Source organism: Lampetra planeri, chromosome 8 (assembly GCF_965212315.1).
Source record: "Lampetra planeri chromosome 8, kcLamPlan1.2.h2, whole genome shotgun sequence".
Taxonomy (NCBI): domain Eukaryota; kingdom Metazoa; phylum Chordata; class Hyperoartia; order Petromyzontiformes; family Petromyzontidae; genus Lampetra; species Lampetra planeri.
Window position 1 is genome coordinate 7,185,020 of NC_136114.1, and position 26,216 is coordinate 7,211,235.

The 26,216-nt window shown below is 44.7% G+C and overlaps 1 protein-coding gene across 11 annotated transcripts in view; it reads right to left on the bottom strand.

Moving 5' to 3' along the window:
- MICAL3 (microtubule associated monooxygenase, calponin and LIM domain containing 3) overlaps positions 1-26,216 on the bottom strand; it is a 130,938-nt gene that overhangs the window by 25,562 nt on the left and 79,160 nt on the right. For 7 of the 11 annotated variants that reach the window (XM_078596817.1, XM_078596824.1, XM_078596822.1 and 4 more), the window contains exons 20-25: positions 24,899-25,217; positions 18,810-19,630; positions 11,493-11,621; positions 10,193-10,249; positions 7,557-7,781; positions 417-545 (exon numbers count right to left, since the gene is read on the bottom strand). In XM_078596817.1, the coding sequence (XP_078452943.1) occupies positions 417-545; positions 7,557-7,781; positions 10,193-10,249; positions 11,493-11,621; positions 18,810-19,630; positions 24,899-25,217 (1,680 nt within the window). Of the gene's footprint in view, positions 1-416; positions 546-7,556; positions 7,782-10,192; positions 10,250-11,492; positions 11,622-13,070; positions 13,158-18,809; positions 19,631-24,898; positions 25,218-26,216 lie in introns of all 11 variants that reach the window. The other 4 variants (XM_078596827.1, XM_078596823.1, XM_078596825.1 and 1 more) reach the window with 4 other exon arrangements.

Consider the following 26,216-nt stretch of genomic DNA (forward strand, 5'->3'; position numbering starts at 1 on the left):
CTGAAAGTTAGACTGATTCGTACACCGCACGACCGTGATTGCTGTGTGAAGGTGTGGTGTGGGAGAGTGTAAACCCTTGTTTCCTACACATGTAGACTGGGGGGTTGTAAATACATGCATGGAAGAATACATTGCTTTTAGCATGTAACTATAACATTACTCTATGGGTCCGCCGTTTGGTTTCTTTGTAAATGGTTTTTCTACTCGCCCGTCGTCCGAATACAAGTTTACAATTAAAATCACAGCTCGGCATTACCACCCCTGATTCACTGTGAATCCTGTGAGGTTTGGCTTTCAGCACGCTACCCAACCAATCCAATAACCCCGTGGACACTTAAAGAAATATCTTCTAATTTGTTTAATGCATTACACATGACGCAGGTTTGGTCCCTGCATCCAAGTTCCCTGTATCTCACCTGTTCCTCGAGCCAAGATATCATCTCCCTGGAATCGACGTCCGTGGGCATTGCCCCCGAACGTCGCCTTTTCGTCGTGAGGACCGGGCACCGGGGCGTGAGGACTCTCGGCAGCTTCGCCTTGGGGCTCTGCGGGGAGAGCAGAAGACACGTGCTCAGGTTTGAATGCGAGCATTGTTTTGCCAACGCACATAACGTCTGAAGCCACGGCGGGGGTCTGCGATTCCCAAGACATTTCAAACACAGGAAAGATGGGAGTCATTGTGGGTATAATCATGGATTTTTGCTTTGGCACAGCATGTCGTCGACCAGTTAGGACTGCAATTCATGTCCATCTTTTTTTATGAGGATAAATATCTCCTGAAATACCACGGAATCGGACGTGCTTGGATGAGCGGACTTGTTCATCCACAGTGACGGTGTATTCAGTTTCCCATGTGCGTGTGTCATTTCTTTGACTCATGGAATACTCCATATTTGTTTTAAACAATAGACAAGTAATCTTGATTTGAAGCTTTCGTGACTGCACGAATCCATACTCTTTGGTTCTTTCAGTTAAGTCACGTAGGTAGAAAAATTAAATAAAAATAATATATCACGACGTTTCGATCGCAACACAAGCGGTCGTCCTCGGGTGGAAAAAAATAATCCAGCATATGCATTACCGGAAGAACCAAAGAGTATAGAATAGACAAGTACTTAAAAAATAATACCCCATATGCATTATTAGGATAATGAGGTCATCGAATTTGTGGAACGTCCCCATAGAGGATCGTTGAAGTAATATTCGAGATACCCCTTATAGGATCATACTGGAACCAAGTGATAAACATAATCTCTAGTCACCAATGAGCAAATATGACAAGGAACATCTAATCGGAAGACGTGCTTTGAGAAGTTGGCAGGGTAAAAACATAACAACGCTGGGATAAATTTGCATTCAGAAGTAAGGCCTCCTCCTTCATTGAGACATGGAGAATGCAGACTGCATTTGGCCTCTCAAGTCCGGGGACAAGCGTCAGTGCCTTGGAATGCGTGTTTCAACAATGCGGTCATCTAAATGACCACGTGTCTTGATTCTTCATACAAAAAGGCCGTTGCAACTCGTTAATGCAAAAACTACGTTGACAATTGTTTTCAGTTAAATGTCAATCATTGCACTCAATTCAACTGGAGCATCACTTTGTGAATAAGCTGCAGGCATGCGTAAGTCTTGTATGAGATTTCACTGACTCCTTTGTAAATGAGGCCAAATGTAGAATATAATTTTAAATGTAAAAACATGGAATAGCATTAACTGAAACAAAAAAATATGCCTGGACGATGATGTCATACATTTAAAAACTAGAGGAATATTAGAAACATTTACTTTTCAGTCTGGTTTCAACAAATCGCTATGGCTTTCAATCAGCCCACCTTCATGTGACCTTCCTGACTCAATAAGGCGTTCGCTTACACAGATGTACAGAGTGGCGCAAAAGTCAGGAAACATAGGGTTATTGTATTTATTTTAACACTGGCATTAAAATTTTTATATTGTTTATTATTTAAGTTCATATTTTATCATGGGACCTTTTTGCCAGTATCAAAGAATAAAAAACAAGAATAGATTGTACCCTTTCTGGGAATGAAACAGGAGGCGTTAAGATATATTTTTGCAAGGAATCAAGTCTGCATTAAATACACACACTACTTGTGGTGAACATGCAAACAAAAAACATGCTCTGATAATAAATACATTGTCTTTGAAACTGAGTGGCCTACACCAGAGACAGCCTTCTTTATTTGTGGCCTAGTCTCACCAGTGTCAGACCAGAGAACGCCTCAAGGTGAACAGTGATATTTTATCTATTATCATTATTAATATCTATTTTGATCTATTTCTTGTTCAGATGCCATTTGAAAACGAATTCAGACGGAACAAATTTGATGAATGTTTAAAGTTTACACCTGAAATGTTTAAAATAAGTCCTACATTACTTTTAAATAGCATTCATGCGTGCATGCATGTTAATGACAGTCATTTTGATCATTTGTTCAAATAAATTAAAGAAACCCTACGTGATTTGTTAAAATACATATAATAACTCTGACTTTAGGCCACTCTTGTATGTAAAAAGCTGTTGGCTCTCAGGCCCTGTGAATTCCGGTCACTGTGAATTACTCGGAAGAATTGATTTACCTTGTAATGACTGTTTCATACCTTGTTTTGGATTCAGTGAGTCCAACATTGTGGAATATCATGTAATTGTGTTTTCCATCTTTCATTTAACTACTTAGCAGTTACAGCATTGTTGAAATTATTTCAATAGGCCAAATCCAGTTGCCCTGCCTCTGTCTCATTGCTAACACTGGGTGGCAGTGTGGCCCGCGCTTGACAAGCACTCCACTGCCAAGGCGATGGACGTTCCTTACAGTACATTATTTTAAGGCCCCGTTCTCCACAGGGACAGCTCCACTGCCATGATGAAAATGAGGGCCGCCTTGCCCAGAAGGCATTGCACCGATGGTGGGCTTTGAATATTTCAACGACCAATAAAGAGATCTTCACGTTATCTCAGGGTCAGCCCTGTGACCCCGTTTAGAAGTTCGGGAATAATCTGATATTATCACACGGATTTAAAAAATAGATATATATTGTAAAACCAGGTGGCGAGTATTTTCAAAGCACCAGTATGTAGTTACACTGTAAATAACCTATTTTGGCCGTGACTGCTGCGGTAGAATGGTAAAAGCCAGCAGGAGCTCACTAATCTGCCTCTAAATGGAGTTGGAAGCAGCCTGCTTCTAAGAAAGGGATTAAATAACCTCAGCTGATGGTGGCAACTGGGACGCACTTCCAAACGGCTGCCTGGATAAAGTATCCAAGCAATTTGCTTGTGCTGTAGTCACCAGAGGCACGAAGACTGTTCAGTTTCACAGTGAGAATTAGCAATTCCCTGGCAATACAAGGAAGTTCATTTGAACTATGAATTGATAATTGGCTACAGTTGAGTCCCAGTTGAATAACTAAGGCGAAAAAAAAAAACATCGACCTATAAGTAGTGTTTCGATTTAAAGCTTTCGTGACTGCAGGGATTCATCTTCTTGGTTCTTTCGGTAAAGTCACGTAGAAGGGAAATAATAAAATAATAAAAATAAAACATTATATTTTATTATGTTTTCTTTTCATGATTTTATTTTTTATTATTTTATTATTTCCCTTCTACGTGACTTTACCAAAAGAACCAAGAAGGACATAATATTTTATTATGTTTTCTTTTCATTATTTTATTTGTATTATTTTATTATTTCCCTTCTACATGACTTTACCGAAAAAACCAAGAAGGAGCTATAAGCAGTGATATTACATTTTTTTATAATATTTTACTCCTCTAGTCAGAAGCACCCATGTGTGCGCACACGTATAAATACAATTCATACTCATTTGTAGCACGTTAAATCACTGTTTAACATTTCAAAGTGTTTTGTTCAAAATAGCAACGAAGGGGACGGTGTTTTGACATTTCGGGTCTCATCAGCGAGGTGCAGCTGTCCCTCTGGTTAAACACACGCCAAAATATCAACGTGATACATTACACCGCCTTACAATTTGACTCCGCAGCGGGTGAACGTTGGAAACGCACAAAAACAAGTGCAGCTGTGCTGAGTCAGAGACTGCTGCTTGAAATGCCCCAAGGCCCTCCCCCTCTACAAGGGCTTAGTCAACCCATGTGGTCCCGAGAGGGCCCCTCGCGTTTTGCCCGGCTCTCCGTGAGCAGTGTGGGGGGGGGGCGGCTGCATGTGGATACACGGTGAGGGTGGCTGTGATCATGACGGCACGTTCGCTGCGCGGCCAGCGGCTGATCGGACTGTGTGTGTGTGCACAGGTGCCGTGCCGGCAATCCTCATAGAACCAGCGGCTGTGCAAACACAGGGTCTAGGAGATACGACGGCCAGATTCGCAGCTTGACAAGAGTGTGTGGAAACGCATGGCGCCTCGGTGAATTTGCTCGAATGGTGGTAATAGATACGTTGATAAGGGCATGTTTTTTTGTCGTGCCAAAAAGACAATAAAGAACTAAACCTTGCAGCTGAATTGGGTCTATGGTCTTTTCTAGCCACCTAAAGAGCATTTTGGCAAAAGCCCAAGTTGGAGGTGGCTTTTATGTTAAATTCAAGTTGAACACAAATGTGGCTAATAAAAATAATGAATGGACTGTCGCCCTTTTACAGGAAATACTACAGCTTCGTTAAAATAACAAAACCTACAACACAGGTTTGATTCATAAAGTGTCTAAATACAACCGCATCTCAAAACGTCGTAGAAAATCGAGTGACGCGAGAGTGCAGCTCATTTGAAGGAACCTTTTAGGAAGGCACTAAATCGTGAGAGACTATCAAAGCAGGGTAGGACGGAAGGCGGTATGTGGCAGAGATGTGAGCTATTGAAACCAATTCAGCGAGAGAGACAGTCACAGGCAGAGGAAGGATTTCAGGAGTCTCGCCGTTTCCCACTGCCAGAGGAAGGGCGTTTCAGACAACACGGACACATGCAGAGAAGAAGCAACCTCCCATTTATGGAAGGTTAATGCAACCCTTTTTCCCCCAAAATGTTTAAAAACAACTACCTCCTTGAGGGAAAATAATAATAATAGTTCTCACGACGTTTCGACTGCAACACAAGCAATCGTCATCAGGTGTGAAATCCACAGCAAGAATTTTTTTTTTCAAATTTTCTTGCTGTGGATTTCACACCTGATGATGATTGCTTGTGTTGCAGTCAAAACGTCGTGAGAATTATTATTATTTCCCTTCTACGTGACTTTACCGAAAGAACCGAGAATATGAATCCCTGCAGTCACGAAAGCTTTAAATCAAAATTTATACCTCCTTGAGGTGAACTACAATGAGCAACATTTTGAGGACTTAGTTCACTTGGTTTTACGTGAACAGTTTAATCAAACTGGCTGCAGTTAGTAAACTGGTTTCTTATTTCACTCGAAAAAGGCTTGTGTTGAGGTAATTCTAGAGCCAACTGCGGATAATTAACTTCTGACTGGCATCCAGATGCTCCTGTCTGTCTCCTCACATTGATTCATTATTTAAGTAAAACGACATCATGTGCAATGTGTTGCATACAAATAACATGCAGCCCTTTTCCAACCAACTGCTAGAGGATGGACTCCCTATGTCATGGGTATTGCTCCTACTGTTGTGGAGTGACTCACGCAGCCAGCTATAGCTGCAGAGTTTGGTAGTACATGTTGTTTACGTCGTTTATTGTGAAAATTCGGTCACAGTTCCTATGACCACTGTTTCATTGCTTTTATGGCTTTATTTTGGTGATTTTCGAAAAGTTTTTTGGTTTGGCCATGTTTCTTTGTTTTAGTACAGAGTTAGACTGATGGCCTTAATCTAAGTTGTCTTGTGGTTGTTGTTGCTTGACTTGCACCCCACTGGGATATTTGCACAGGGTTGGTGTACGGTGATTTTTTCTGCAATATATTGCTGTCTTTTCTTGGATTTTCTGTTTGCACATAGTCACTTTAAGATGTTTTCTTGTTCATGTTTTGTTTTTTTGTTTGTTGCGGTTGCACCCGATTCAAGAGCCGAATGGCTCACAGGGCTATACCTAATAAATGCACTTTTAACTTTGTTTGACCATACTTCACCATGCTGGTCATTGTGGGTTTGTGAAGGGGGTGTGGGGGGGGCAAGGCCCAGGACAGCTCAGATATCACTCCGCACGGATGTTAGCCCTATCTGGGAGTTTAACTTAAGTGGCCAGGTTCATAGCAGAGTACTGTAACATGAACCATGTCACCCATCACTGCACCCCATTATACTATTTATCCCCCAGCACATATTATGTGTGGGTGACAGGATGATATTGCCTCCCTTGGATATTGATAAGGGTTGTGGGTTTTTTGCTGGAATATAACTGAAAGCCATGGCAAGGCTGTACTAAGGATGTAATAAAAATGACTCTTCACTGCTGCATTGTACCAAAGTACGCTACTTTTTGCGTTAATGAGTCACTTGTTCACCAGATCTAAAACATACAGCTTAACATACAGTTTAACTGTAACCTGGCTCTCCGGCCTTGCCATAATCACTAAATAACGATAATTAATAATTGGCTTAGCTTAATCTATAATGCCAGGTACTTTGCTCGAAACAGAAAAAGAAAAACGTTCACCAATTACCAACTGGTAAAGCAGACGACACGGTGGAAAATATCCTGACAAAAAATACCCGCAGATTTTAAATGTCACAAGATTTCCCAACTTGACGCACACATTTTGTTGGTGACGTTTGACCACGGGGAAATGAGCTGGTGGTAAGTTATCAGCTATTGAATCCACACTGGCAACACACCCCCAATTCAATTATCTCTACCTTCAGTGCTAGCCTTGACACAAACACAATTGTGTATTCACAGTTCATAACGGCTAAGCGTTGAAAGCCCAACCCAGGGAGGGGTCCCGGTGTTGCACAACTGCTTTCAGGAACCAATATTTGCCCTTAATGTTTGACCTGTAGTTTGACTGCTGCCCACAACCTAAATTACTGTTTGGGCACCCAGTAAAACACACAAACAGCCGCCTTCTTGCCAGTAGCTAGGTGCTGATCAAACGTGGTTTGAGCTTCTAAAGTTAAATGACACTTTACTGTGTCGTTAGCCCTGGCCTCAATTAAGCATCAACAAAGCACAGTCCAACACAATAAAGTATAGCTGAAGGGACAATTCAAATGTAAACACGTAAATTAACATCGGTAACACTGTGGCTCGTAATGCTTCAAAGTCTACCTCGAATTGAAGAGATGCACGCACTGCAGGCCAATGTGCAATGTTGTCACGGTCTTAGGGTAACCAGGTGCTTCTGGATGATGGCCAGTATTTAAATAGCGACAACTGCCTTAAAATGCGAATTCCACAAAGAGAGTAAACGCATCGCCTCAACGGCATCGCCATTCAACACGAGCGGAGCTGCCCCTCCTGACGCATGTTCCACTCGCTCAGTCACAAAGACACAACTGGCGCGTGGCGAACAGACCGCAGCAGGTTCACCGCCGTAAACCAAATTGAACGCTTTCTGCAAAAGATGAAACACCCGCGCACTTTTGCACATCTAGAATCTGGGCTGAGCACGGCACCTGCTGACTGCGATTGCGGCAAGGGCGGCGGCGACATCGAATCGTTCACAGGTGCGGTGGCGTCCGCGTGTTTTGTCCAGGGTGCGGCCTGTCCCCCGGAGCGAAGGTCACTTCCAGGCGACGGCAAAGCGGACCGTGGTTCCTCGTCCGCCTTCCTGTTGGACGCACCAGCAGCACCCGCCGTGGCCGCCGCCGTTGCCGCCGCCGTTGTCGCCGTCGTTTCCGCTGCGAGACACAGGTGAGGTTCGTCACCGCGCGGCGAGCGAGGAGAGGCGACGCGGCGTGAAGCCGCCGCCAACGTGGCCAGGGTGGCCGGCACCTGAGATGCGTCGGCCCCCGCCGACGGTCAGAGTGGTGTCCCGATCTGGTACAGTGGCCATGCCGCGTTCGTTAACCGTGCTTCGTGACCAAACACTAGGTGCCCATTCGGTGCAATGCTATCACTTGTATTGCACTCGGCAAATAACAATAAGTGATAACTTAACTCGTGGGAAAAATATATAAACATTATGCACCTCATATACTGTAGACACACATGGCATTAACACAGACGCTTTGAATGTTGTCGTCTACATACAAGGAGAGGTCAAGAGGTGTAGAAGCCGAGATACTAAAGCTCACCAAAATCATCTTGCGCTTATTTAGTGCTGCCTGTACCTGCTGTATTATTGACTTCATATGAATGCATTCAGGGGAGCGGTGGCGCAGTGGCGAGCACAGTGCGCCTACGAACGTCAGTAGCAATGCGAGTTCGATCCTCGTCCGTGGCAAACATCAGCGGTGAGCGAAATCTGTCCTGGTTCTGAGCACTGCCTTCAATATCCTGCACTTGCCCGCGTGGTGAATCACAACCAACACAGCAAGGGGAGGCCTTCACGCAGCAGTGGGTTGAAAAAAGGCTGTCTTATCATTATTATTATTAAGCGATTTGATGTAAGAAAATGATATTAAATGCACTGACGTCACAGGTTACAAATATATTACATGTAGAAAAGACTTTCTTGAACCCTCCTGACAGCTCCTTGTATGTACACAGGGACCATATATAATAAAGGTATATGTTGAAAGCAAGGTTAACAGATGCTGTTAATGCAGAGTTATTTTGTGCCGCGTCGATTTTGGGGCCCACGCTGCCCAGTCACAGCGTCCACCGGACATTTTCCCCATTCGTCAATAAGCCTGTGTTATCTGCCACACACGCAATGTTAGTGCACGTACGTCGCACCGCGGCCGGTTAGGGCAAGCCAAGTGTGCTGGGGCCTCTTCATAAGCCACGCATTGTTACGCCCATTGCTGTCAGTGGGACCGTTCCGCTTATCGGAGTAAAAACGACGTGAAAAACACGAGTTGATAGACGTGAACGAGGCACAGAAAGCCATCGGAGCTCGCCGTCAGCCAAGCAGGAGTCGCGTAGCCACTGCAAACCGAGAAGCCCAGCCACCCCCACACACACACACAGATGAGTACACGCAGCACCAGCAGTGGCAGTACCAGCAGCAGCAGTGGCGGTCATGTGGCAAACAGGCAAACTGCAGGACTCCCCACGGGGCTTCAGCCCCAAGCCACTGCCCGGCGAGTGTGAGTGACGGTGGGACAGCAAGCTAGCCGGGAAGCATTTAGTGATGCACACACCCCAGCATTTGAGTGAACCAAACCAGGTGGCCTTAGGTGAAAAAAAAGAGACTCAATGGAAACTTACTAATAAATGCATAGCACCGTTTGTTGGGAGCTGCTGCGTTTAAAAGGCATTCATTTGCAGCCATGAATGGCGACGTAACAAATGGATTTTTTTTACATTTCTACAGGAAAGATTCAAATAAGAAACAAAAACCTGGCAAAGGACAAAAGGGGTTATGGACTCAGGAAGGTTAGACACCGACGCCCACAGATGGGCCTCCACCCAGCAGCGAGCGACCCGGAACCCGGCAGCGCGAGCTCGGCCCCATGCAACGCACGCTTATCTCCGCGCAGCACCCGGCACAGCATCCCAGCATGCAATAGGAGGGGCCCCCACGGCCGACCAATGAACGCACAAGAAAGGACAGGCAGAACGGAGAGACAGGACCACGGGGGGGGGGGGGGCACATGCAAACGCACGTGCGTACACACACGTGTGTGCACCGCTCACAGGCATAGTCCTGCCCCCCCCCAGCGTGCAGCCTCCAGCTGAGGCAAGAGCAACTCCATCGCTTCCAAAACACGGTGTCGTGATCACATCGAATCAAATCAAATAATTTAGTATTTGACCATTTGTAGAGCACAAAAGGCTATCACGAAGGCGCTATACGATTCACAAACGATGAGAGTCTGTGTAGTTTCACAGCAGAGGGCGTTGTTGCTTTGTGGCTTTACCGAATTCGGTGCATATGTAAGGCAAGAATTGTATTCAACACTGTGAATTAAAATTCATCCATGGCCACTGTGCAGTTAGCCGATGGAATTTGTAAAGATGAAACCTAAAACGCAATGGAGTCTGCTCTTCTGCTGCTGACATTTACGGCACCGGGTGGAGGCGGTTGAACGCCATCGACGCACGTGCGCGGACAAGCGTGCGAGCTCAATGCGCACGCGCGCACACACACACACGTCAAAGCGGACGGCAAGGTACAGCGGGAGACGCGGACAGAGAAGGCTACCTCCGTTGGTTGCCCGCAACCATGCCATGACCGCGTGGTTCCGTGAAGACGTCATCTCTGTGGTCGAAGGGTGCAAGAACACAAGATTCAGATATGCATGCACGTTTGTATTTTGTGTGGGGTTTAGCAGAAAACCTGCCACACGTGTACAACGGGAGCAACATCTTGCACAAACTAAAGTCCCAGCGCATCTTCGTTCCAGTGGCTGTAAAGGGGATGGGTGGGGAGGGAGGGAGGGAGGCAAGCAGACGTGTAGACCTTGGCTCAGAATCACGAGTCAAGAATGCGGTCAACACAGTGGGCACGCTGGTGAATGTGGAACGGTGAACCTGCCAATCATTTGCAACCAGCAATGTGCAAGATTCACAACATTCAGCACCTCTAACCACATGATTTCAGCCTCATGACAAACGTGCAAATATGAATTCAGAAACCAACGTATAAAGCACAATGCAATAATATGTCCAAAGAGTGGAGAATTTACGGAAATGGGGATATATGGCACGTGGTTTTATATCCGACAGTAATAATTCCATAAGGGGCTGCATATACATTTCCTCTTCACTGTGATGAGCCAAGGACATCTGTGTGTGTGTGTGAGAATTGAGCCAAATAGGATATGCAACGAACCTATAACTAAGTCTCACTGTTCTCCAAAAGTGAATACTTGGCCCGGAGCTACGAATAAAAAGTTCCTAAAGCTGTCAGCACCTGTGATGTCTGGCTAACCCCGAGCATACAGCGTACGCCAATGTGCAGCCACAGTAGAACAAAGAAAACCCTCACAATTTCTTGCGCAGCTTTTGTGATATTTACACAAGTTGTGAATTTATGAATTTACTTGTCAGATGGTATGCACACATTGGCATGGAAAAGTATATAATTTATTCACTTTAAACCCAACTTGCAAACTTTTCAAGAAATAATTTAGCTTGCATATACATTTTTAAAAATTACCGCTCCAAAGTTTGAAAAACGTCAAAGTGAGCATTAAGCACTTCCTGTTTATCTCCAGTGGTGGACCTCAGCCAACTGTGAAAATGTCCACGTTCCTATGACGGGGACCACACTCTTCATCGAGAAACCGTCTTCTGTCCTGAGGTCCATCAAGCAGTGCGGCCTCACCAGGTGGTGCTTACGGTACAGACCCTGGAGAGGTGATCGACTGAGTAAATAACGGCGGCCCGCACTTAAAAATAATGGTGGAGTGTTTGTGTAAGAGTTTCTATTTGTCCAGGGACTGCGTTTATGGTGCCTTAAGTCGTTGTGGATTCGCAGCGTGTGCGCACGCCCACAGTACCTTCTGCCACGGTGGCGGCAGTAGGCGATGCCTGCAAGGACCCCGGGATGGGCGGCTTTGCGGACAAAGGTGCCTGAACGTCTAGCACTGGTGTCGGCTTCGCCTTATCCCTTAACTTCAGTCGGGAAACTTTGTTCGCCAACAAAGGGTGGGGGGGGGGAGAGGGTTAACGTACCAGACCGAGGAATGGAAAGAGGGGAAATAAGGGATGTATGGGAGGAAGGAAGGGGAGGGCAGGGTAGGTAGGAGAGGGAGAAATGAGAGAGAGAGACAGAGACGGTAAACATTCACATCAAGAGAAGCACAGCAGAAAATCTTTAGAACAAGACTCCCCTCATCGTGAACTGTTGCGTTAGAAAGAGACTGCAGAAATGTGGCCTGACAATCAGAGACTCGCAAAGGACACTGCGAGATTAACATAAATAGAAGTGATCTTGGCAAAGAGATTGCGAGCAGTTTCATCGTGGAAAGTCAAACATCAAAGCTGCCGTAGTTGCATCTGCATGCCGACTTGATTCTGTGTTCCCCACTCCAGCCCCACGTGCTTAATCGTGAACACTCCCAAGGCAACTCGCAAAGACTCATGTTAGTCACCCAACACCTTCAACGTTAGTCACCCAACACCTTAAACGGCAGCCACGTTAATGGTTATACAAAGGCACCAACAAACTGTTTCCTGTGAACTCTCAATCCAAACTTTGATTACGGTCAGTATTACTCATGCCTGTATTTATTTCTTTGTTTAAACTCAGTCATAATGCGAGGGAGTGTTGTGTGCGATACTGCTGTCAACGCATCTTCATTTTGGGCAAAGGTGCTCACCCCCCACCCCCCAGCCTGGCTCGTCAGCTGTGTCTCATTCGGTTACGAGGTGGCGCACATCAAGCCACCAGCCAATCCATTTTCACAGCGTTCTACTGAATGGTCCTTTTATTTGCCCGTTGAAAACAAATGGCAGCTGAGAGCACAGCAGCCGACCCCAAGAAGAAGAACAAAAAGAAACCACGAGCTGAGCAACCTCCTGCCAAAATGAAGCCATGTTGAGAGGACAAGGCACTGTCTAAGCAGTTTATGACTGAGGTTACGCGGGCTGGACTGGGTGCACACCGTGGGACACGCGGACACACGCTAACTCTGCCAGTGGGTGCAGCTAGGCCAGAGCCTAACACCATAGGAGAGGAGAAGGAGGGTGTGAGGTGGGATCAAGTTGAACAGAGATATTGGAAAATATTTGCCATTCGCTCCCTTAAGTACAGAAAGTGAGGCTCGTGCATGGCATTACCTAAGCTTTGCATGTACACGAGCACAACTTATCAGGTTGGCTGGTGTGGCTGTAAGGATGTGGAGACTTGGTTTAATTGTTTTTATATGCAAGTGATGATGGAAGTTTGAATCAACCTTCCTCTCCACTTTCTCCCCTCCAACATAATCGTCACCCCCCTCCTTGGTTATGCCCTCCTCCATCCCCGCCACTAGTTGGTGAAGGGCGAGTAATTATTGGGGAGTGCTTCTTGCCGGCGTCACACAGGGCTGGTGACGCTTTGTGTGTCACCATCACACCATGCCCAACAGCGGTACCTGCACTGGTTAGGTCACGCTCAGGGCTCTGCAGACACCACCACCGGCCGGATTGCAACTCCCTCTCCCAGGGGTAATACTCTCCCTCTGGGAAAAGTGGGCAAAACACGGCCGAAAATGCTTTGACTGATGGGCGGATGGGTGGAGGGACAGACGATTTGAAGGACAAGACAGAAAGACGAACGGACGGAAAGACAGACGGATGGAAATTCCAGTTGGGTGGGCAGAAATACAGATGGATGGACAGGACGGAAAGACCGTGCACTCATGCATGAGACCGACTTGTGAGCCCTGTCTATACAGTGAGTGGCCTCACTGGCCCTGCCGACTGCTCATAGGCCTCGGATAAGCCTGTCGAACCATACCCACTTAATCAGAATGCCCTGTCCTTTGAACCATACATGAAACCAAAATGTGATCATCTGGAACAAAACTCTGATTTTTACAAAAGCTACGGGGCACCTAATCAGCATTTCTGGGACTGTCTCAGGCAAACCATGGACCTTTTGGGAGCCTTACACTAATACGCCTTCACAAAAGCTGCATCGGCAAAGGGCCTTGCCAATGTCACAGCGAGCACAAGGTCCTGCGTGGCACGCAATGGGACCAGGAGGCAATGAGTTGGTTTCCTGGCACTGGCGCTTGGGGCTGCAGCTATTGTTTGCCTAGGAAATGAGGCTGATTGTCCGTAAACACATCTCCACATTCCTAACATCCCATTCTATAGCAGCATGTAGATGGGAAATCCATTAACTTGTCCCACGTGCATGGGTGTCCCTAAGGTGTCTGGCTATTAATGATGCATCTCAGGGTGTACAATGTGTTCACCACTAATGTTCCAGTTGATTACAAATCATTAATAGATAGGCTATTAATTTGTTTTTGACACATCAATATTTATCTTTTATATAGTAGAATAAATATGAGGTAACTACTTAAATTTTTAAATAAATGACAGACTAATCAATGCGTCACCCAAAATGGATGAGACTTCAGCAATAGAAAGCGTATAGACAGTTCAATACATTGCTCAGTAATATGGCACATACATCCTGTACTTAAGTATATTGTAAAACTATGCAGGTGGATATATATATAACAATTAGCCCCATGTTTAGGGATTAAATAAAAATTCAACATCAACCATTGTCTATCCACTGCGCTGCCAGAATCCACATCGCTCCTGCACATCAACTCACATCGCTCCATCTCCACTGGGGTTGTCCTCTGGGTCATGCCTTCTCCTTTGTCTGCCGTGGCATCACCAGTCGCCCCCATCGGTCATCATCCTGCCCAAGCCTACTTTTCCTCAATGTCAATATAATATATCATCTCTCATTTGGTTTTCTGCCCCGATCCGGATGTTCCTCTTTATGTCTCTCAGTATAATTCCAAGCACACATCTCTCTCGGTTTCTCCACACCCTTCTCAGCTTTCTATAAGGTTCTTTGTGAGTGTCCAGGCTTCTGGTTCATCAATTATAGCTGGATCTGTGCAATGTTTAAAAACGTTTCCCCTCAGGCACAACGGGATGCTACTTTTATAATTAAATGTTCCCAAAGATACTCTTCCTTCTATTCCTGTTTCATAATTTATTTCATCATCTCGATCTCAACCTTCTTTCACTTAACTTCTCAAGTATAAATCTTACTGTAGATTCCAGTTGTATCCATCCAATAATTATATTGATTCGTAAACTGGTTGTAACGTAAATTAGTTTTTTTCCAATATTTATTTGTAAGGCACTGTAAAGTTCTTCAATAATTTCCTCTCATTAATGTTCGTTATTTGTTATAACGACTATCTCTTCAGCAAAACAGAGTTGACTAAAACCTTTTCCATTCATCAAACTTAAATTGCATTGCCTATATTGAGCCAGGGGAATTAATTCCTCAAATCGTCTTCTGGACATTCTCACAGTAAATAGGTCTCACCGAAGGTATCCGCTACCAGTTTCTCGCAGCGAGCATCGTGAATTACGCTCGGACGCAATTCCACTAATCTCCTTTCCCTGTTATCGGTGGACATAAATTAGCAGAAGGCTTTAGCATTCCAGGACAGCCGCCCTCCCATAGTCATTACTAGGCTGCTGGGAAGACAGCCACAGGCAGCCAGACAGGCGCACACAATTGTCCGTCATCAGTTACCGCATGCAGCTGGGGGCACTGGGGTAGAGGTCAGCTCTAGGGGTCACAGTTCATATCGAGAGCTTTGTGACTGCTGGCTCAACATTTCATTTATGTATCTATCTATTTACTTGCGACACAAGAGAAAAAATGCTCACGTTCCTTACGATGGTTGGGTATGAAAGGTCCCATGATATTTGGGTGTTAACTTTGTAGAACATATGACACGCGTGTATTTTACATGCATGCGCAACGGGTGGCTAAATGTTCTTAGCAACTTAGCATGGGCACCATACGTAAGTACCATGAACATTCATTTTCATTTAATCACTGAAGAAAGCTCCACATGGCCTAATTAAAGTATACGAAAAATTTTCAGCGATTAAATTATCGATTTAAAGCTTTCGTGACTGCAGGGATTCATCTTCTTGGTTCTTTCGGTAAAGTCACGTAGAAGGGACTTTACCGAAAGAACCAAGAAGATTAAATTATCCTCGCTTTCCCTTCAAAAGAGATATCTCTGAAAAAAGAAACGCAACAAAATAAAATGTGGAGCCATCAAACTTCAGCACGGAAGGCGGTGGGAGAACAACACGGGCAACGAGCCGGCTGAATCAACGGAGGAAAAATTGTGTAAAACCTTGCACTTGTGACTGTTACTGTCGTCCTTCTCCGTTTAAAGCTTCAGATAAGCAATGCCATTAAAATCCCCTTTAACGATCAAACATACTTTTCCCAGGCTACTTTACGATCCTCTCTCACACTTATCTGACAATTGTAAATATATATACTGTAACTGTTAAAGAGCCACTGCGGCTTAAATGAGATCTGTGTGTGTGTGTGTGTTCACAATACTGCCGGGCACTCATCCTGCTTAACGGTGAATCTTAGTGAATTCCAACTAAACCCAGGTCAAGAGGTATTTCATCAGAACACTGCGTGGAGACGATGATCCATGTGGCAAAAAACACAAATCGAGTAAACAAATTCAACACATTCACAAACGCAAACTGCAAAAAAATCCCCACGTCACTTTTTTTCTCAATTGAGCAAAGTCGTCCGAAGCGCTCTGACAACTGTGGAGGTTTTAAAATCCTTTATATTAAGTTCGCTTGCTTGCTTACGACCGTGCAAATCTTTCGGTCGTTTTTTTAACCCACTTCCTGTGATCCAATCGAGCTGACATTTTCCACACAGACTCGTTGTGCGTGACAATTTATTTTCGTGAAAATTTTTTTCCAAAATGTTCCACTTTTTAAGACAAAAATATTATATTTAATTACCAATTGCTTAATGGTACAATGCAATCATCTGACCCATAGGTGGCAGCCATCTCAAGTCAGAGGACGAGAGGACTCTAGCCGCCACGCATATAAAGGATTTACAGGGAAAAACTTTGTTTTTACGGGTTATACTTGTTAGGTCCCATTTGTTGCGCGCATCCTGATGAGAACGCTCGGCCTGGTGGGGGGGGGGATGGCATAAACCCCCGCAGGACATTTCCTGCTCTCTCCTCAAAGAGATTTTCCCTTCAGCAGGTGCCATTTTAGCCACAGTGACATATATTTGTCACAGAGCAGAAGAATTGCACAACTGTTCAATGCAGACTCGTCGTTCTGGAGCATTGTGCACAGTGAAATGTGGAAGAAAACTTTCAGCGGTGTTTGTATATTTCGATTTAAAGCTTTCGTGACTGCAGGGATTCATCTACTTGGTTCCTTTGGTAAAGTCACGTAGAAGGGAAATAATAAAATAATAATAAAAAAAGAAAACATAATAAAATAATTCTCACGACGTTTCGGCTGCTTGCGTTGTGGCCGAAACGTCGTGAGAATTATTTTATTATGTTTTATTTTTTTATTATTATTGTATTACTTCCCTTCTACGTGACTTTACCGAAAGAACCAAGGTATTTGTAGAATGACCCTGACTGCTGATGAGACCCAAAAATGTCAAAATTTGGCCATAGTTTGATTGTTTAATTAGTGATCAATAATATTGGTCTGGAAGGAACAATGGCTGATGGAATTAAAACGATTTTATGTGAACAATTGCTTGTTCACATCTGAAAATTACTGAAATAAAGGCTCTGTTCTTGCGGATGATCTAAGAATACGCGATTAGTCTGTCACACTGAATGTCCGGTCTGGGAACATTTCTCGTTAAAAAAAAAAAAATCACTGGGAACAATGAAACTCATTAAAGCTCAACGGATGAGAATGCACCGCTTGTTTAGGCACGTTCGTGTATGTGAAGGATTGTATTACAACTGCATGGCTGGTTACGATATCTAGAGGAGAAAAATGTAGATATTTTAACCAGATCTCGCGTTTAATCTCTGAGGGATGCAAAATAATAAAAATATATAACAATGATAAATATCGAACTGATGTGAAATGTTTAAAAGTCATTGAGAACTATGCATCCAAGGCAAGCCTTAATTCACCAAAACTTGAGAATTTACAATCTGGCCGAGATAGATTGCAGTGTGGGCAATCGTCTGCATGGTAAAGCCATCCAAGCAAGATCCATCGGCACATTCCGCCATAGCTCGCAAGGAATGCTACTGGCAGAGTGAACCGTTTTTTCCAGCAATAACGTGAATTGCCACTCGAGTTGGAACTGGAATCGAATACATTTATTCATCCGCAATGTTAATCTCACTCGTATAAATATTATTGAAGCCGAATGATATTCTTTGCCGCTGCAAATACGATCTTTGGTATTTGCTACAGAGCTTCATGGTAACAATGTGGCACGTTTCTTAAAGCCCTTCCTCTCGTCTGTCCACAAAGCAGTACAAATGGGCACACAACAGTTAGATTCGATTAGCAGGTGGTCGCGTGTGGTGGTGTGAAATGTGGCAACTCCCACCACCTTCCAAGACATCTGGCCTATGTGGAAGAGTAGGCCAAATATACCCTCTGGAAGGACTCTCTAGAACTCCCACTGGTGAAGGCCCTTCTGCCCAGCAGTGGCATGAACAGGCAAATGCAGGGCAGTACCTTTACCTTGAATCACTGTAAAACTATTTTTGTTGCATGTATTTTTTAAGTTAAACTTTTGAAAAGTTAAATGTTTTGTCATTTTATCATATAATACATCCTGTAGGAGTAGAAATTAAAAAAATTGGCAACATTTTTAACAAGGGCAGCAAATAATTAATCCCAGCGAACTGGGCAGGTACAATTCCTATTGAGTCTTTCAATTCTAATGTTGACATTTCACTTGATGTAGATCACTTGATGTAACTTAAAAGTGTTCCAATTTGTGAAGAAATCTTCTTAACGACCACGAAAAATGATTTACGAACAACATCTCACAATAAGGTCATGAGGTGGGGAACAAAATTATCACCAAAGATGCTCCACTGGAGCCCCCTGCTATGCTGTCCAGCTCGGTCTAAACATTTTGAGCAAGGCTCAATTTTTGCATAACATCAACATTAAAGCTTGCCAACAAAACAACTCGGTGGGGGGGGCTGGGACCCCATTGCACTGACATCACGTAATGAAGTGAGACCTGGCCGTAAGCCAACAGTGTGCCGTGCTTCGAAGCATTAACCGGTAACTCCTCCAAATCCCACCCGCTCGCCCCTCCATGTTTCCCTTACCGTCGCTCGATTCGTCCTCCTCATCTCCCTCCTCTTCCTCCTCCTCCTCCTCGTCGTCGTCGTCGTACTCCTCATCTCCGTCCTCGTAACCGTCCACCAGCCCCAGCGCAATCGCCTCCCCGGCCTCGGCCAGATTTCGCGCCTCCTCCTCCGCGAGCCGCTGGGCCTCGCGCTCCGCCTCCTCCGCTGTGCGTCCCCGCAGGATCTCGTGCCGCTTCACAGCCTCCTTCCACGGCATGCCGCCCAGGTCCGACCCAGAATCGTCGCTAAAACCCTCCTCCTCCGCCTCTTCTTCCTCCTCCTCCTCCGGATCCTCCGTCTCCACACTCAACCGCAGACACCTCTCTCTCGAGTTTGAGGGCTCCAAGGCTCCACCATTGGGCTTTGGTTCCGCGGAACCCCCAGCCACTGCTGTGCCATTCGCCTCCGAGGGAGGCTTCGCGACATCGTTCTCCACCGAGGCAGCCGGTGGCACCGCTCTCTCTCGTGCCGCGTCGGCCCACGCGCCGGCGGTCGGGGAGGTGGGGCCTTGTTTAGTCGTCTCCCTCCATCGATCGCCGGTGAAACTGGTGGCGGTGGCGGAGGCGGCCACCGTCGGGAACCCGCCACCCCACGGGCCGGCTGCCTCATCTGATGGCGCCACGCGGACGTCAACCAAGGGATTCGCCTTCCACTCGAGGGGCTCAGGCGAGGGGGTGCGGTCCAGCCGTGGGGGGCTACTCCACGCCGAGCCGCGGGCTGGGCCGGCGGACGCTCCCAGCGGCACGTCATCGGCATCTTCGTCGCAGTCCGGCTCTCCCCCCGACAGGTCTGAATCGGAGCTGAGGGGAGAGGAGATCACCAAGTCATGGTGAGTGGTCAGTGTCACTCATTCGTTTATAGTCATTAGTGTTCATATTCAGGTACTCTTGTTATTAATGTCATGTTTTCCTCTTCTTCTCTCACAATTTTACTCAACTTGTGTTACTTTAACTGCATCAGAGATGGTTGTGCGAAAGAAGATAATAAAGAACTACTTCTGAGACCTCTTATCCACACTTTTGGTGATGCACTGTCCCACTTGCCCTGATGTAGAGGTGTTCATCACATGGCAGTCAAGCTGACATTTTCGTTTTGAACATTCAGAGGAAATATCCAAATAAGATGAAAACCCATATTGAATCTGATGGTTTTTCCCAAGCAAACACTGGTGATGGAGATGAGACCATCAACTCCTTCCAACGTGAGAACCCGGTTTCATGACGGGCTACTGCCCGGGTTCGAACTTGGGAACTCAGCATTGCCATCTCAGTAATCTGACTCTTGAAAAACCTGGCCAGCACTCTGAGATGTTTTAAATTGTATACAGAAATGTTTTACCAAATCCAGGTGTCAGCTTTAGTGTAATACTGCATGTAAACTTGCTTTGACTTCACATTTCTGACGAAACGGATTGTTTTAACAGGTGGCTGACTGCCGGTTCGAGCTTTGCGATAAAAAAAAAGGAAGGGGGTCTAGTTTTAATATCAGGGCGCAGGTGTGAACATAACAGTGCAGGTGCTTGTGTTGGCAGTGCTACAGTAAAACATGTTTTCTGTCCAAAAAACGACGAAGATCTTCAACAATAATCAGTGATGGCTCTCTTCCATGCTTTTAACAAATCCATTTTATAAACAATGATTTTCTAGCGAGCGCCGAAAGCCGCAAATATTTTCTCAGGGTTGGAAGAGACACTGATCCTCCATCATCATCTTAAGCCCCCAAAACACCCACTCCCTCCACAAGCTCCTGACCTTCCTCTCTCCTAACTCGTTCAACTATTGGGATTCGTAATATGTATATAACCACGGTAATTATGGTGCCCCAGCTTCGGCTCCGAGATGCTATCTTTACCAACTACGTTTTCCACTGAAGATAAAATCAGAAGCCGACAAAAGTAACGACGGCTGGCTAAGTGAGCCTTAAAGGTGTGGTTAAATAAAGGCTTGGTCATAATCATCTCTATCAGATGTGTGCGAACGTCGTGTGTGTGTGCGTGCTTTACAGCCTGATCCACTGCTGGATGAAGGGCTGCTCCACACCATGTCGATTTATTCGACCATACTTTTATTGTGCTGGCCAGTGCGGGATGGGAGGGGGGGAGCTGGAGGGCCCATGACTGGTTCAGATAGCACCCACCACTGGTGTACGTTTTCCACGGCCATAAATCAAACACAGGTCGCCCGATCCATAACGCAGTGTGTGCAAACCACTGCGCCGACGTTGTGTATAGATATGTAATAACAACGATAGTAATGCTTGCATATATATATTGCGCAAGTTCCTCAGCAACTTAAAGGGTGATACGTTTCTAGAAACTCTGCAAAAAATTACAGAAAAATTACAGAGACATTTCATTTAAAGCCTCTATGCATCTTCCTCCAATCTCAAAATTCCAAGCAATCATTCAACACTCTCCTCTGTAAGATAAGGAGCTGTCCCTGCCACAGAATCAACTGAGTCATTCGAAATCAGTGGGGTATTTAGAAATGGACCACCCGGTGTGTGCATCTATGTGTGGGATAAAGGAAGAGCGGTTGAGGGGACTACAAATGTGTTGCTGTGATGCAATCAGACGGTACAGTTAATATCAAAAGTGCTCCATCAAATCTCGTCTCGTGCAACAGGAGCATACCGCCCTTGAACAGAATATCTGGCACAATCGGAGCAAGGTTTTATCACTTCACAGTTGCGGGCTTTGCTGCCAAAGAAGCATGTGTTTTACAGGTTTTTTTTGGAAGAGCCAATTTTTTTCGCACCAGGTCCAACGTAATGCATGGGAACAGAATGTTAAAACTTTATACGGTGTCAAGTGAACTCGGACAGAAAACAGTGCCAAACACGAATGCCTCCGAGCATACGGTTCTCATCAGGAATAAAAGTGCGTGTTTTTTTTTTACGCTGTTGGCGTAATTCACACTTGATGAGCACAAAAAACCACTCGAGTGATGTAGAGCTCTTAATGGCAACGACAAAAAAAGAACAATGACTTCAATGTGTGTGATTGACAAAAAAGCTAAATAATGTAATAGAAACTAGATACGTTTCTTGTCAATAACTCTTAAAAGGAATGAATGTTTATAATAGTTTGATGTTTAGAGAAATGACACTTTCTTCATAGCAGTATGGTCATTGCCATGGTTATGAAAAATGGCCGATGCCTGAAACTTCGCCTGTTATATATGTTATCCTTTTAGGGCAGTGTTATTTACAAATATTCAGTTTTTTTAGTTTTTTGTGCTTGCACGCCACTGTCAACAAAGCAGTATTGCCAAAAATATTCATGAATATGCACGTGATTCGAAAAGTAATTCCAAATGGACATTCATTCCACGTTTTACTGGTTAAACTTTATTTTAAAAGGACTGTTTCTCAATTATGTGTCCAAGAATGTTTAATTTAACACTCTAGAAAAATCTAAAAAATAAATATCATTCAAGTTATTATAATTGGAAAATAGCACTTCCTGCAATTTAACAACCTAATGCTGAAACTGAACTGCAATTAAGAAAAGCTGGGCAAGCCAGTGCTAAGAGAGCCCCTTTAAACTTTTAAAGGAAAGGAATTTCAAAACCCGATGCAAAGCATGGTTAGCAATGATTGTGGAGATTCTAAACAGCAACCTACATAAACTTCTGCAGAATATAAGCCAATGCATTAAAGTGTAATACAACCTCTCATTTTGCGTCACAATTCTTCTGATGGACTACATATTACTACTTCTTGGTTCTTTCGGTAAAGTCACGTAGAAGGGAAGTAATAAAATTAAAATAAAACATAATAAAATACAATTCTCACGACGTTTCGGCCACAACGCAAGCAGCCATCCTCAGGTGAAGAACAGGTCTGTCGGAAAGACAGTGTCTGAATGAGGTCTGTCTTTCAGGTCTGTCTTTCCGACAGACCTGTTCTTCACCTGAGGACGGCTGCTTGCGTTGTGGCCGAAACGTCGTGAGAATTGTATTTTATTATGTTTTATTTTTATTATTTTATTATTTCCCTTCTACGTGACTTTACCGAAAGAACCAAGAAGATGAATCCCTGCAGTCACGAAAACTTCAAATAGAAATTTACATATTACTAATTAATCTTCCATTAGCACGGCTGGTTATGTACGGTGCGTAAGAAGTTCAACATATACACATACGTACTTTCCTGTGAAAAAATGGTCAAATCCTATGGTCAGTTCGTGGTAATGTTCCTGTTATGCAATAAATTACATGTTAAAATTCTAAATAATCAATCGCAGCCCTCCGTCAATCCACTGCCGCTAGATAAAGGTCTCCCCACATTGCTCGTGGGGGTTGTTTGACCATACTTCACCAAGCCCATCGGTGTCTGTTGGGTGAGTGGGAGGCCCAGGACTGGTTCAGATAATCACACACCACTTATGTGAGCCTTGGCCAGAAATCGAACTCAGGTTCCTTACTTTCATACTGCAGTGCACTAACCACTGCACCACCACTCCAAAGCAAACCCACTCCAAGCCATTCCATATACGCGCACACACCACAAACTTTAATTGGTGTTGCTATATATAGACAATAAGCAGGAAAGAATGCGTATTAAGTCATGGAAAGACAGCACATTCGTTGGAGCACGATGAGATAAAGATGACGCACTAATAGTTTGTTTTGCCCCAGGTGGAATCATTTTCTCTTCCCATTTCCCACACCACTTCTAGATCTGGTGCTCAGATCGGCTACAAGTCCCTCCTTGGTACGAGAGTTTGAATGAGAAAAGTTTGCCCAAAGCGAGTCGGCACATCAGATAGCATGCTGCGACAAGTAAGTGGGATGTGATTCTCTTGTATTTCAGCAGGTAGCATTACTGTGCGATGTCAGGATGACTTACCGTCACGTAATTGTCTTAGGCTTTCAAGCAGATTCATTTGTTAGAGAGTTTGAGATCCTGGCTTTAAGTGTGTTATATATATACACACACAAAGTGTGGCAATTCTTGAATTAATGTGATGTCTGGTTTCTTGCTACTAATAAACTAGGAATGTGTGTGTGCTTTTGAAACATTTAAGTAGAATTGTGAAATTCTGTTTGGTTTTGCTAGAATAAACCAAATTTGAAGACAACGTCAATTGCATCTAAAAACTAAATAAAGTAACTGATTGCGTTGTGTTGATATTGATGATGATGCTAATGATCGCCGATGATGATAATAATGTTCTGTGAATCTTAATTCGAGAATAACTTCTAAATCAAGGTGAGTGCGTAGAGTTTTCGAACTGGAACCTGTTCTAATGCAGTAACCGTTTGTGTATTTGAGACTCGCTGTGCCTTCTTAATCCTGTATCAAGTGACATTAAACGTCGCAACAATTGCTCCTGTGCTTTCCATAGCTTGCGTTATATGTTGGATTTTTATCAATTGTGCTGGATAACAATTATTAGTATTGTTGAGCAAATTAAGAGCTCGATTCGCATTTTGACAAAGTTGCTAAAACGCTCATGCCTCGTCGATTATAGACCCATTGTTGGTCATGGAGACATTGGCTCATTTTTGCAAAAAATAATCAAAAGCAAATGTACATTTTTCAGGATGTGATTCAGGCCCTAAAGTGGACGGTGCGTTTATTTTCACAATGCATATTTGCAAACATAGTAGTGACACTTTAAATTGGTGCAATGACCAGCATAGCCTTAACAGTATGCACCTACATATCATCAAGTGTGATTGGACAGTGCAACTGCAGAGGAGACTTCAGAAGTACGTGTGCTTTATTGCCCTGACAGACTCAGCCTTAAATGAGTACAGTACCTGGTGCGATGTGTAAACATCAACATAGGATAGACAAAGGCGGGCAGGCACAGTGGCAGCCACACAACCCCCTCGTATGCCGTGTCAGCTCAATATATGCTCGCAAACAGCACTTGTCCCAAAAATCGTATGCAGGATACACAGGGGATTTTCATCTTTGGCTTTGCGGGTTCGGAACATTCCTGCAATTGGAGGCTGTGAGTGTAGAGGAGAGGTAAGGAGCGCGGGTGCTTAGTGAGCAAGGAGCACATAGCGGCGTTCCTGGGACGAGCGTTGTGGTTGCGGCCGTGCCCACCCCACCTGCTCTCCTCGTCTCCGAGACCCAAACCCATGTCGGCGTAGCGCTCCAGCGTCCCGCTCAGGTTGTGCTGTGCCAGCGTCTCCTCGGGCACCTCCACCAGCTCCACGAGCCGTGCCGACAGTCGCCCGCTCTCCAGCTCGATGCGTTCGGGCGTCACCCACGTGCGCTTGGGCACGCTGCCACCGCCACCGGTGCTGCTGCTACCACCGCCAGCGGCGTCGTCCTCCTCCAATGCTGCCGTTGCCGCTGCGCCCGCTGGCTGGAGCGCCGATGCGCCTGCGGTGCCCGCGCTGGGAACGCTGGCGAGTGCTGCCATCGCTGCGGAATGCAGACACACGGGGACAAGGGGCGACGGAGCGCGAGTTAGAAACGAGCATCGATTGAGATCGGCAAGAGAGCCACCAGTTTTACGGCGCGGACGGAGATGAATTCTCAGCATCGTGATTGTGGAATCGAGTTGAGTGATGCTCACTTTAGCTAATGGGAAGTCACTTTTAACAGCCAGTAAATTGGGTAAAGAGTTACGATGGCAGTAAAGTACAGCTGTCACTTTTATTAATTGTTTTTAAGAAGTTGATGTACAAGAAACTTCGTCAAGAGACGTCATCAGACTTGACCCGCTTTAGCTTTATAGCTCATCGGATAAATAAATACATATTCTGATCAATTCTTAACTTATTATCAAAAGTGACAGCTGTTGTTACAAGTGTGAGTTTGTAATATACTGGCACTGACAGTAATCTAATACACAGAACAATTAACGTGTTTCTTTTAATGAAAAACACAAGACAGGTAAGTGATTTACACAATGAGATTGCGATACACAGCACTGTTGTTGAACACAATCCCGGTGATCACATTTGAAGAGACGCCTTACTGATAATGTAAACACAACAAAGTTATACCTAGGCACAGGTCATTGGCTTAATTATTCAACATTTATAACACCCAGCAATACATGTCACGAATGTGCAGGAAACATACAAGCCTTATACATGGATGAAAGCAATGTACACAATTTTGTTCAATGTCCTGACATTATGAGATGCATTTTATCATTTGTTATTCAAACCCATCATGACACAACACTTGCATTATTGAAGAATAAAAAAACAACAATTGCAGCACGAGGCATGACTTAGCACAGTTGGCTGCGTACAATGCGAAGGAAGTTCAACATACATTCATACGAATTATGAAATTTAACTTGGAAAATATTGTAGGAATTTGATTTTGTGGTTCAAACAAAGAAGCGTAAGTTCGTTGTCACCACACGCCTGAAGTAAAAACATCTGTATTATTCATGCGTCAGAGGGA